General features: G+C 53.1%; 1 protein-coding gene across 2 annotated transcripts; it reads left to right on the top strand.

The window, feature by feature from the left end:
• The first annotated feature begins 3,420 nt into the window (after positions 1 to 3,420).
• LOC136580598 (uncharacterized) lies at positions 3,421 to 9,305 on the top strand. 2 transcript variants are annotated; one of them, XM_066581268.1, is made up of 3 exons: positions 3,421 to 3,853; positions 4,826 to 5,026; positions 7,400 to 9,301. In XM_066581268.1, the coding sequence occupies exons 1-3, from the start codon at positions 3,469 to 3,471 to the stop codon at positions 7,906 to 7,908; spliced, it is 1,095 nt and encodes a 364-aa protein (XP_066437365.1). In that variant the 5' UTR covers positions 3,421 to 3,468; the 3' UTR covers positions 7,909 to 9,301. The 2 variants fall into 2 exon arrangements, with proteins under 2 accessions (XP_066437365.1, XP_066437364.1); XM_066581267.1 differs by having other exon boundaries at positions 4,826 to 9,305.
• The last annotated feature ends 3,570 nt before the right edge of the window (positions 9,306 to 12,875 follow it).

Genomic DNA, 12,875 nt, shown 5'->3' on the forward strand with positions numbered 1-12,875 from the left:
ATGCTCCGCTAAGGTTTTCATTGGTGAAAATCTGCAAAACCCAAGAAAGTGATGGAAACGACACAGAAATGGATAGGGCAGGTAAGGGGCAACATGCTGGGCTGCATTTCAGGTTCCCCGGTCCCACTATTCAGCCACAATAGCGGCAAGAGTGGGCCCCCCCCTAACAATTTTTACTTCGGACAAACCCTCATTAGTAAGCCACACCTTAGCTAAGCACCACACTACCTCCAACTAAGCACAAGCACTGCCTGCGGGACACACCCCTGCCTCTTCTCCTGGGTTACATGCTGCCCAATCCCCCCGCACGACCCAGTGTCCACAGTGCACACCAAAGTGTCCCTGCGCAGCCTTCAGCTGCCCTCATGCCACACGCTGGCCTCACAGCCACACCACCCTCATGTCTATTTATAAGGGCGTCAGCCATGAGGAGGAACCGGAGGCACACACTGCAGAGGGTTGGCAGGGCCAGGCAGCAACCCTCTTTAAAAGGGGCGGGGCGATAGCCCACAATGCTGTACAGAAGCAATGAGACATCCAATCCTGTGCCACCTCCGTCAGGAGCTGCATACGTGGGCATAGAAATGCGGAATCCATGTGCCACACAGTATTCATTCTGTCAAGGTGTCGCATAGCTCAATCCACACTGCAAGGGGAAAGCTGTCAGTGCTCTGCCCTCTACCCAAGTCAGTCAGTGTCTTTGTGCCAGACAGGTAAAACACCGCGATGGGAACTAAGTTTGCACCAACAGCATAGGTGGGTCTTAGGAAGCCCAAGACATGAACAAAAAATTGATCTGAGCGGCCAAACATGGCAGACTTGCACCACGCCCACGACATAGGCCTCGTCCCACAGCTTCAGCAATCCTAGGCAGGAAGCGGACTTTCACTGCACCCAGGACATAGGCCTCCGCACAAACCCTCAACAATCGCGGGCCTACAGCGGACTCCTATGCTAGCGTAGCTGTGCACGTCTCATTAGCGCTGTATTGCTCCTGTAGTTTGTCCCAATGCAGTGCCACGGATAGTAGAGCTAACGTCAAATTAAATACAGGTGGGCTTCGGCCCACACTGCATGCCCCAGTCTGACCGGGGTTTTTTATAAATAGTCACAGGCAGGTACAACTCCGCAATGGGAATTCCGTGTGCACCCACAGCATGGGTGGCTCCCTGGAACCCACCGGCGGTACATTAATATATCCCATTGCAGTACCCTGGACAGCAGAGCTAACGTCAGATTAAATGCAGGTGGGCTTCGGCCCACACTGCATGCCCCAGTCAGACTGAGGTTTTTTATAAGTAGACACAGGCAGGTATAACTCACTATTGTGAAGTCCGTGTGGACCGACAGCATGGGAGGGTCCCAGGAAGCCACCGGCGGTACATAAATAAATCGCATTGCATTGCCCAGCACAGCTGAGGTAACGTCAGATTAAATGCAGGTGGGCTTTGGCCCACACTGCATGCCCCAACCTGACCGGGGTTTTTAGTTCATAGACACAGGCAGGTACAAATCCCCTATGTGAAGTCCCTGTGGACCCACAGCACGGGTGGCTCCCTGGAACCCACCGGCGGTACATGAATATATCCCATTGCAGTGCCCAGCACAGCTGAGGTAACGTCAGAATTAATGCAGTTTGGCTTCGGCCCACACTGCATGCCCCAGTCAGACTGGGGTTCTTTATAAGTAGACACATGCAGTTACAACTCCGTGTGGACCGACAGCATGGGTAGGTCCCAGGAAGCCACCAGCGGTACATAAATAAATCCCATTGCATTGCCCAGCACAGCTGAGGTAACGTCAGATTAAATGCAGGTGGGCTTCGTCCCACACTGCATGCCCCAACGTGACCGGGGTTTTTAGTTCATAGACACAGGCAGGTACAAATCCCCTATGTGAAGTCCCTGTGGACCCACAGCATGGGTGGCTCCCTGGAACCCATCGGCGGTACATAAATATATCCCATTGCAGTGCCCAGCACAGCTGAGGTAATGTCAGATTAGATGCAGGTGGGCTTCGGCCCACACTGCATGCCCCAGTCAGACTGGGGTTCTTTATAAGTAGACACATGCAGTTACAACTCTGTGTGGACCGACAGCATGGGTGGGTCCCAGGAAGCCACTGGCGGTACTTAAATATATCCCATTGCAGTGCCCTGGACAGCAGAGCTAACGTCAGATTAAATGCAGGTGGGCTTCGGCCAAGAATGTTTTGATTGTTGGAGGAGGAGGACGGGAAAGTGTTTGAGGCAGTACATGTCCTGTCCCCGTGTCCGTGGTTATATGCACTTTCCCAGTGACCGCGTTGCTAAAAAGTTGTCGCAGCTGTGGAACCTAGTAGCGTGGCCTCGCCACCATCATGTCTTTGGGAAGCCTCCGTTTCCACTACCCTGTAACATTGCAGTAGCAGCAGTATAGGCAGAGCCGAGAATTAGTAACATTTCAGCGGTAATAGCATGCACAAACCCCTGTAACATTTCATTGGCAGCAGTGAGAACAGACCCCACTAACCTTTCATTTGCAGCAGTATACACAGACCCCAGTAACATTTCAGTAGTATCAGTATAGACAGACCCCAGTAACAGTAACGTAGAAGCAGTATGGGCAAAGCAACAGATTCACATTTCCCTGGCAGCAGTGTAGGGAGAGCATAGTTTTGGTACGATTTCAGTAGTAGGAGTACAGTCAGGCCCCAGCAACAGTAACGTAGAAGCAGTAGGGACAAAGCAGCAGATTCACATTTCCCTGGCAGCAGTGTAGGGAGAGCATAGTTTTGGTACGATTTCAGTAGTAGGAGTACAGTCAGGCCCCAGCAACAGTAACGTAGAAGCAGTAGGGACAAAGCAGCAGAGTCAGATTTCCCTGGCAGCAGTGTAGGGAGAGCATAGCATTGGTAAGATTTCAGTAGTAGGAGTACAGTCAGGCCCCAGCAATAGTAACAAAGAAGCAGTAGGGAAAAAGCAGCAGATTCACATTTCCCTGGCAGCAGTGTAGGGAGAGCATAGTTTTGGTACGATTTCAGTAGTAGGAGTACAGTCAGGCACCAGCAACAGTAACGTAGAAGCAGTAGGGACAAAGCAGCAGATTCACATTTCCCTGGCAGCAGTGTAGGGAGAGCATAGTTTTGGTACGATTTCAGTAGTAGGAGTACAGTCAGGCACCAGCAACAGTAACGTAGAAGCAGTAGGGACAAAGCAGCAGATTCACATTTCCCTGGCAGCAGTGTAGGGAGAGCATAGTATTGGTAAGATTTCAGTAGTAGGAGTATAGATAGCTACAAAGCAGGTAGCGTAGGAGCGAGGGACTGGGGGGCGGGAGATTAGGACAGGAAAGGGTTAAGCGACCGGAGGAGGTGGGAGGAGTTAATACAGGAAGAAGAGAGAGGGAGAAGGAGAGTGTGCCATTCCACGTGGAGTAAGAGAAGAAGGAAGACGTGTGAAGGAAGGCAGAAGATTAAAAGAGAAGAAACATGGACCAGCTCGTTATGCAGATCAAGGAAGCTGTTGCCAGCCAGGGACCGGAATGGCTGATGAGGATGGCCGCGGAGATCGGTGCCACGCCGTCGGGAGAAGCCGGGGCAGGAGAAGTGCAGCCGGCGCAGATGGCATCCAGCGCGCCCCGCGGAAGACCCCAGAGAAGGAGGATTCCCCCTACCAGGCTGAGCCCGAGCCCAGCCGTGAAGAAGGGGGCCCAGAACGCAAGCCCGAGACCTGCGCGTTCGAATGTCGGTGGCGGAGCGCGGCCGCAGCGACCGGCGGCGGGAGGCAACATGGGCGCGACCGGAAGAAGCGCCGGAAGACCAGAAGAAACCCCCGAGGGACTTACCGGGACTTCAGCAGCGGCATCAGGAGCGGGTAAGTCCAGCGTGGGAAGGGTTTGCCCCGCGGCTGTCCAGCGTCGGGCGGAGAGAGAAGGGGGACGGCCTGCGCGCCGTGCCGGCGGCGGGCGGATGGATCCGCGGGCCGGAAGAAGTTCCGGCGCCGGGACTCCCGAGCGGAGGGAGACGAGCCCCAGCGGCAGCAGCGAGGCCAGCAACAGCGCAAGCGGCCGCAGCAGCGCGAGCGCAGGGCAAAGGGGGGGGTGGGGGATGAGGAGGAAGAGGCGCAGGGCGGGAAAGCAGAGGGGGGGAAGGGGGGGGGGAGCCCAAGCAGGCAGTATGGCCCCATTGTCGCCCCAGGGCTCATGCCCTAATATGAGGGGCAGTGGGACACAATATAGAGACACCTCAAGCCGGCAAGGGGGAGGGGGGGTACAATCAGGCAGTATGGCCCCATTGTCGCCCCAGGGCTCATGCCCTAACATGAGGGGCAGCGGGATATTTTATAGTGACGCGCCAAGCCAGAAAGGGGCTTATGGGGCACGCAGGAGGGAGGGAGGGGGAGGAGGGGCAGCGAGCAGCGGTCACAGGTCGCCCCGGGGTTCTTTCCCTTTTGCAAAGGACAGGCGAACACAAGCAGGCGAAGGCACTTCAGGCCGGCAAGGGGCTTACGGGGTGGAGCAAAGCGGACAGGTGAGACAGAGGAAAGGAAAGGGGGGAGGGGGAAGCTACCTGCCCGGTAGTCAAGGGGCCGGTAGCGGGACGGAGGGGGGGTTAGGCAGCAGGCGGGGGGTTGGCAGCATGGCGCGAGGAAGCTGGCGCAGCGAAGCAAGAACAGATAGCTCGTCATCGGAGTCCGGTGAGCCTTGTACACGTCAGGAGGCGCCCCATTTCGCCAGAGGGTACAGGCGTTCGGAAGCGGTGGACAGGAGCGGTAGGCGCAGCGGCCATGGGACTTTGGTTTGCGCGTCGCAGCAGGCGTTACCATGTTCACCGGCTTCCTCCACAGATGAGAGGCGGGCCTCACGTACCGAAAGGCAGGGCGAGCGGGCCGCAGCCTCCAGGGCGTCCTATGGCTACAGCAGGCGACCCCGTGGTGTCTCCCGTAATTGGGACAGGGTACGACACGCGGTGGCGAGTCCGGAAAGGAGCCAACCGGGACCGAGTCACCCGTCTTTCCCCTCGGCAGGGCCGGAGGACGAATTGGAGGGTGAGTCCCAATGTAATAGAGTGTGGGGTGATTCGTCGCCCAATAATGTGAATAATTTTATGGTAGCGCTGAGAGCGCTGGTGAACGAGTTTGACAAAGGTAAAGGTATGGTGACGAGTGTTAACCCGGGGAGTCCCGTGGTTGGTGATGTGGCTCACGCTGCCGGGTGCTCGCCAGTGGTGGCGACCGGAAAAGGCGACGAGTCGGTAAAAGATGGTTTGCGTTTTTCAGACTCCTTATTTTGTGGCGTGGCCCCGCTGGGGGTGGGCCTCGCGGAGGACACAATTGAAAAAATTAAAGGTGGAGTATACGTGGACATTTGGTCGCTCCTATCGGTGGAGCATGTATCGGTGGATAAGGAGCGCTTCGCAGAACGGGACAAGAAGCCCAAAGTAGCTAAAACATTTAGCAATTGGCTACAAGCCATGTTAACCCTGGCTCACGTCATATGCCAGTACCAGCCGGGTAAAGGCCCGGAGCTACTGGTATATATTAACACTATTCATAGCGCTTACAAGCTGCACGGAGGTGCGGCATGGTGGCGCTATGACGAAGATTTTCGTCGGAGAATTTCGGGAACGAGTCATGTGAGCTGGGCGACAAAAGCGACGGATGCTTGGATCCAGTTGATCCTGGCACAAAAGCCGACGAAGCCCCTTTTTCAGAGCAACAGTACGGTTACTGGTGGGCAGCAGGCACCCGTTCCACATAAGCCCTCGGGTTCCTGCTGGGCATTTAATGAGGGTAACTGTCGGTTTCTTGCAGCATGTAAGTTCCGGCACGAGTGCTCCTTTTGCGGCGGTGCGCACGCAGCGGTCAGATGTTTTCGGAGACAAAAGCAAAACTTGCCCGCGGCAACAGCGTTGCCCGGGGGCAACTCCAGTGAACGCGCTGTTCCTGGAGGAGTGGTTAGACAAGTACCACAGGAGACGGGAAGCAAACCTTCTTAAAGAAGGTTTTAACACGGGTTTCGTCATTCCGCATCAACCAGGTTCGGCGTTAACGCTTAGCCGCAATTTAAAATCGGCGTATGATAAAAAAGAGATGGTGATGGAGAAGCTGCTAAAGGAGGTAGAACTGGGTCGGATGGCGGGGCCTTTTCAGGAACCGCCATTTGAGAACTTACGCGTTTCACCTTTGGGCTTGGTACCAAAGAAGGAACCGGGTAAGTTCCGGCTTATCCATCACCTATCCTACCCGACGGGCGAGTCAGTCAACGACGGGATTTCCAAGGAGCAAACAGCTGTATCGTATACTTCTTTCGATAGGGCTGTCTGCCTAGTACGGCAGGCCGGAAGGGGGGCTCTGTTGGCAAAAGCCGATATCGAGTCCGCTTTTCGACTATTACCGGTGCATCCAGATTGCTTCCACTTGTTGGGCTGCCGTTTGGACGGCTTATATTTTGTGGATATGTGCTTACCGATGGGGTGTTCCATCTCTTGTTATTACTTTGAAGTGTTCAGTTCATTTCTGGACTGGATGCTTCGTTACGAGACGGGCATCCGATCGGTGTTGCATTATCTGGATGATTTCCTTTTCGTCGGGCCATCAGATTCAGAGATATGCGGGTTGTTATTGGCATCATTTCAGGATCTGATGGAAAAAGCGGGAGTACCGCTGTCACGCGAAAAAACGGTCGGTCCGGTGACATGTCTTACATTTTTAGGCATTGAAATCGATACCATGGCAATGGTATTTCATTTACCGGACGAGAAAGTAGCGCGGTTGCGGCAGGAGGTTAAGTTGGTTGGCAGTTCTAAGAAAGTTACACTGCACCAGCTCCAAGTAATTATCGGCTTGCTAAATTTTGCGTGTCGGGTCATTCCGATGGGCCGCCCGTTTGCAAGGCGGCTGTCATTGGCGACAGTCGGGATTAAAGAGAAACACCACTTCGTCAGAGTGACAAAGGGTATGAAGGAGGACTTGCACACATGGCAAGTCTTTCTTCAAACGTTTAATGGTCAGGTGATTTGTCAAGCTGCGGAAGTTGCAAACGAGGAGCTGGGACTGATGTCGGATGCATCGGGCTCCTGTGGTTTCGGGGTAATTTTGGAGGACAGTTGGTGCAGCGCACCTTGGCCCAGAGAATGGTTCGAAAGACGGTGGGTGAAGAACATAACACTGCTGGAGATTTTTCCACTAATGGTGGCGGTGGAGATCTGGGGGACGATTTTGGAAAACAGGAATATCTGCTTCTGGTCGGACAACCAGGCAGTAGTGACAGCGGTGAACAGGCAGACGTCCAGATCTCCCTTGGTTTTGGCAGTTTTACGCCATTTGGTTTTGCGATGCCTGCAGAGTAATATTAAGCTGAAGGCGAGATACGTACCCGGAATAAACAATAACACGGCTGACGCTCTTTCTCGTTTCCAGATGGAGAGATTCAGGGAACTCCACCCGACAGCGGATGTCAAAGGGGTATGTTGCCCGGCGATCTTATGGGAGATAGTAGAAGAGAGCTCACGACTCTGATTCGCAACTCCGTTGCGGAATCGACGTGGAAGCGATATAATGCTATATGGAAAAGGTGGTTGATGGCAGCAGGGGGACAATTCCCTGAGGGAGCGCGGGCAAGAGCGGTGACGTTAGACGTTATAGCGGAGCTGCGGCGTCGCGGTGCATCGGCGAGCTCGGCGCGCAAGCACTTATCGGCCATTGCGTTTTTGTTGCGCCTGCACGGACGGCGTGACGTGACAAAGGAGTTTGTCTTCGGACAGATTCTCAAAGGTTGGAAAAAAGAAGGGTCGTCAAGAGACGACAGGCGGCCGATAACATTTGAGCTGTTAAAGGCGATGCTGAACGCTTTGGGAGCAGTGTGCAAAGATGAAAGCGAGGTGCTGCTCTTTCGGGTGGCGTTTTCGTTAGCGTTTTCGCGGCATTGAGACTGAGCGAAATAGTGGCCCCCAGCTGTAGGAAGCTGGGGGGGTTGCGTTTCGAGGATGTTCTATGCGGTACAGATGATATAAAGATATGCATCAAAAAGTCCAAGACTGATGTGTATGGCGCAGGCGAGTGGCTGCGCTTGACGGCGTTGGGGACAGCGGCTTGTCCTGTGGCGTTGCTGAGACAGTTTTTGTCACGGCACAGCGGAAAAGGACAACTATTGGCGCATGCTTCAGGAGCCCCACTGACCAAGTTCCAGTTTGGGGCGGTTATGCGCACATGCTTGAAGCGATTAGGTTTCGAGCCCAGCGAGTTTGGCACGCATTCTTTCAGGATCGGCGCAGCAACGTCTGCTTTTGCTTGCGGATTAAGAGGAGACGAGGTGAAGCGAGTTGGACGCTGGAGGTCGGAGGCGTACAAGTCGTACGTCCGACCAAATTTGAGAGTGTTATAGTTTAAGTTACATTGTGGTGTGCCGTTATGTGTTTATTTGCAGGTTCGGAGTGGACAGTTTGGGTGGTGGGTCACTCTTTCATTCATTGGGCAGAGAAACGAGCGGGGACCCGGCCCATTGGCAGAAACCTGGGCATGAAAGAGGTCCAGGTAAAATGGCACGGGGTAAGAGGTCTTCAATGGGCCAGGCTGCTACAAGAAATATTGTGTGTCAGCAGATGGTCCCAGGGGAAAGTGATACTGGTAATTCATGCGGGTGGGAACGACTTGGGCCGGGTAAGGGTAGCTGAGTTAGTAACGCTTATGAAGGAGGATATGTTGAGGTTCAAAAAATTTTTTGAGGACACCATTATAGTATGGTCCGATATAGTCGCCAGGAGAGTGTGGAAAGAAGCAAGGGACGTGGAGGCTATCGACAGGGTAAGGAAAAGTGTAAATTTTAAGATTTCCAAATTCGTTAAGTCAATAGGAGGGGTAGCCGTGAGGCACTGGGAGCTGGAGAAAAAGGTGCCAGGTATGTGGAGGAAGGATGGTGTCCATTTAAGTGATATAGGTATGGACACTTTCCTATCGGGGTTGCAGGACGGGGTGGAGGCGGCTATGTCGCTGGCATGTGGGGGGCGGATGGCAGCGTAGACAGGCTGCATCCTTCATGGCGGTTTAGCGGTATTTCCATGCCAGCTGGAAGATTGAGGGTGCGTACAGGCCGTAACGGGCTTTCTCACGCCTCGAAAGGTTTAGAGCATTAGATGTTAGGAACAGGCGATAGGCATGGAAAGAAGGAAATAATTTGATGTTATATAATAATATTAAATAAGCTGTGGCCTTCCCACATAATTTATGCCAGCATAGAGTGAAATACATGTCTTTAAGAATTTTGGTTAATAAAGAAGTTTTTGTTATTAAGAAGTAGTCACGTGTTTTATTGAAGGGAGCGGGAAGTATGGGGAGTCCCCCCAGTCTAGACAGGCCCCAGCAACAGTAACGTATAAGCAGTATGGGCAAAGCAGCAGATTCACATTTTCCTGGCAGCAGTGTAGGGAGAGCATAGTTTTGGTACGATTTCAGTAGTAGGAATACAGTCAGGCCCCAGCAACAGAAACGTAGAAACAGTAGGGACAAAGCAGCAGATTCACATTTCCCTGGCAGCAGTGTAGGGAGAGCATAGTATTGGTACGATTTCAGTAGTAGGAGTACAGTCAGGCCCCAGCAACAGTAACGTAGAAGCAGTAGGGACAAAGCAGCAGATTCACATTTCCCTGGCAGCAGTGTAGGGAGAGCATAGTATTGGTAAGATTTCAGTAGTAGGAGTATAGACAGGCCGCAGCAACAGTAACGTAGAAGCAGTATGGACAAAGCAGCAGATTCACATTTCCCTGGCAGCAGTGTAGGGAGAGCATAGTTTTGGTACGATTTCAGTAGTAGGAGTACAGTCAGGCCCCAGCAACAGTAACGTAGAAGCAGTAGGGACAAAGCAGCAGATTCACATTTCCCTGGCAGCAATGTAGGGAGAGCATAGTATTGGTAAGATTTCAGTAGTAGGAGTACAGTCAGGCCCCAGCAACAGTAACGTAGAAGCAGTAGGGACAAAGCAGCAGATTCACATTTCCCTGGCAGCAGTGTAGGGAGAGCGTAGTATTGGTAAGATTTCAGTAGTCAGAGTATAGTCAGGCCCCAGCAACAGTAACGTAGAAGGAGTAGGGACAAAGCAGCAGATTCACATTTCCCTGGCAGCAGTGTAGGGAGAGCATAGTATTGGTAAGATTTCAGGATTAGGAGTATAGACAGGCCCTAGCAACAGTAACGTAGAAGCAGTATGTGCAAAGCAGCAGATTCACATTTCCCTGACAGCAGTGTAGGGAGAGAGTAGTATTGGTAAGATTTCAGTAGTAGGAGTATAGACAGGCCCCAGTAACATTAACGTAGAAGCAGTATGGGCAAAGCCCACTATTAGTTACATTTCTGTTATAGCAGTATAGACCTGCCCCAGTAACATTTCCGCTGAAGCATTATGGGCAGAGCTCAGTATTAGTAAAATTACAGTAGTAACAGTATACACCAACCAAGGTAACATTTCAGGAGCAGAAGTATCGGCAGACCGAAGTAACATTTCTGTTGCTGAAGTATAGTCAGACCCCAGTAGCATTACTGTGGCAGAAGTATAGGTAGGCAGAAGAGAGTTACATTTCTGTAGCAAAAGTGTAGGCCAACCCCAGACACAGTGGTGTACCATGAGTGCAGGCGAAGCCCATAAAAATTACTTGGATTACATTGTAGGCGAGGGCCCGAAAAATTGTTGTACCGACAGTACAAATGTACCCCAGAAAAATTGCCGATGCCCGACCCAGAGGGCAGGTGAAACACATTAATCGCTTAGCGTACTGTGGCTTAATTTTTAACTGGGCCTGGAGGCAGCCCAGTCTAAAAAACAATTGGTTCAGGTGGAAGTTTCAATGCTTTAATGAGAATTGAAACAGATAAATATTATTTAGAAAAGTTATATGAGCCTTTTGGCCATCAGAAAAATTGCCCATTTGCGGTGATTACGAGAGGTTTCAGGAGAAGGAGCCGGAGGAGGACGAATACCATACACAGATTGACAAAGTTCTTTAGGTAGCGCTGAGTGTAAGCCTGTCGGCGCTGTCCGTGATGATTTCCCCAGCTGCACTAAACACCCTCTCTGACAAGACGCTAGCCGCAGGGCACACCAACACCTCCAGGGCATACAGCGCAAGTTCGGGCCATGTGTCCAGCTTTGACACCCAGTAGTTGTACGGAGCAGAGGCGTCACGGAGGACAGTAGTACGATCAGCTGCGTACTCCCTCACCATCTTCTTACAGTGCTCTCTCCGACTCAGCCTGGACTGGGGAGGTGAGAGACAGTCTTGCTGGGGAGCCATAAAGCTGGCAAAGGCCTTGGAGAGTGTTCCCCTGCCTGCGCTGATCATGCTGCCTGATCTCCGCGCCTCCCCTTTTACGTGGCCCTCGGAACTGCGCCTTCTGCCACTAGCGCTGTCAGATGGGAAGTTTACCATCAGTTTGTCCACCAGGGTCCTGTGGTATTGCATCACTCTCAAACCCCTTTCCTCTTTGGGAATGAGAGTGGTAAGGTTCTCCTTATACCGTGGGTCAAGCAGTGTGTACACCCAGTAATCCGTAGTGGCCAGAATGCGTCTAACACGAGGGTCACGAGAAAGGCATGCTAACATAAAGTCAGCCATGTGTGCCAGGGTACCTGTACGCAACATATGGCTATCCTCACTAGTAAGATCACTTTGAGTATCCTCCTCCTCCTCCTCAGGCCATACACGCTGAATTGATGAGAGGCAAGCTGCATGGGCACCCTCTGCAGTGGGCCCAGCTGTCTCTTCCCCCTCCTCAGGCTCCTCCCCCTCCTCCTCCACACGCTGAGATATAGACATGAGGGTGCTCTGACTATCCAGCGACATACTGTCTTCCCCCGCCTCCGTTTCCGCCCGCAAAGCATCAGCCTTTATGCTTTGCAGGGAACTTCTCAACAGGCATAGCAGGGGAATGGTGACGCTAATGATTGCAGCATCGCCGCTCACCATCAGGGTGGACTCCTCAAAGTTTCCAAGGACCTGGCAGATATCTGCCATCCAGGCCCACTCCTCTATAAAGAATTGAGGAGGCTGACTCCCACTTTGCCGCCCATGTTGGAGTTGGTATTCCACTATAGCTCTACGCTGCTCATACAGCCGGGACAACATGTGAAGCGTAGAGTTCCACCGTGTGGGCACGTCGCAAAGCAGTCAGTGCACTGGCAGATTAAACCGATGTTGCAGGGTGGCAGCGTCCGTGTTGGACTTGCGGAAATGTGCGCTGACCCGGCGCACCTTACCGAGGAGGTCTGACAAGTGTGGGTAGCCTTTCAGAAAGCGCTGAACCACCAAATTAAAGACGTGGGCCAGGCATGGCACGTGCGTGAGGCTGCCGAGCTGCAGAGCCGCCACCAGGTTACGGCCGTTGTCACACACGACCATGCCCGGTTGGAGGCTCAGTGGCGAAAGCCAGCGGTCGGTCTGCTCTGTCAGACCGTGCAACAGTTCGTGGGCCGTGTGCCTCTTCTCTCCTAAGCTGAGTAGTTTCAGCACGGCCTGCTGACGCTTGCCCACCGCTGTGCTGCCGCGCCGTGCGACACCGACTGCTGGCGACGTGCTGCTGGTGACAAGTCTTGATTGCGAGGTAGAGGTTGCGTTGGAGGAGGAGGAGGAAGGTTTAGTGGAGGTGGCATACACCACCGCAGATACCAGCACCGATCTGGGGCCCGCAATTCTGGGGATGGGTAGTACATGAGCGGTCCCCGGCTCTGACTCGGTCCCAGTCTCCACTAAATTCACCCAATGTGCCGTCAGGGAGATATAGTGGTCCTGCCCGCCTGTGCTTGTCCACGTGTCCGTTGTAAAGTGGACCTTGGCAGTAACCGAGTTTGTGAGGGCGCGTACGATGTTGCGTGAGACGTGGTCGTGCAGGGCTGGGATGGCACACCGTG

This window comes from Eleutherodactylus coqui, chromosome 10, assembly GCF_035609145.1.
Source record: "Eleutherodactylus coqui strain aEleCoq1 chromosome 10, aEleCoq1.hap1, whole genome shotgun sequence".
Taxonomy (NCBI): domain Eukaryota; kingdom Metazoa; phylum Chordata; class Amphibia; order Anura; family Eleutherodactylidae; genus Eleutherodactylus; species Eleutherodactylus coqui.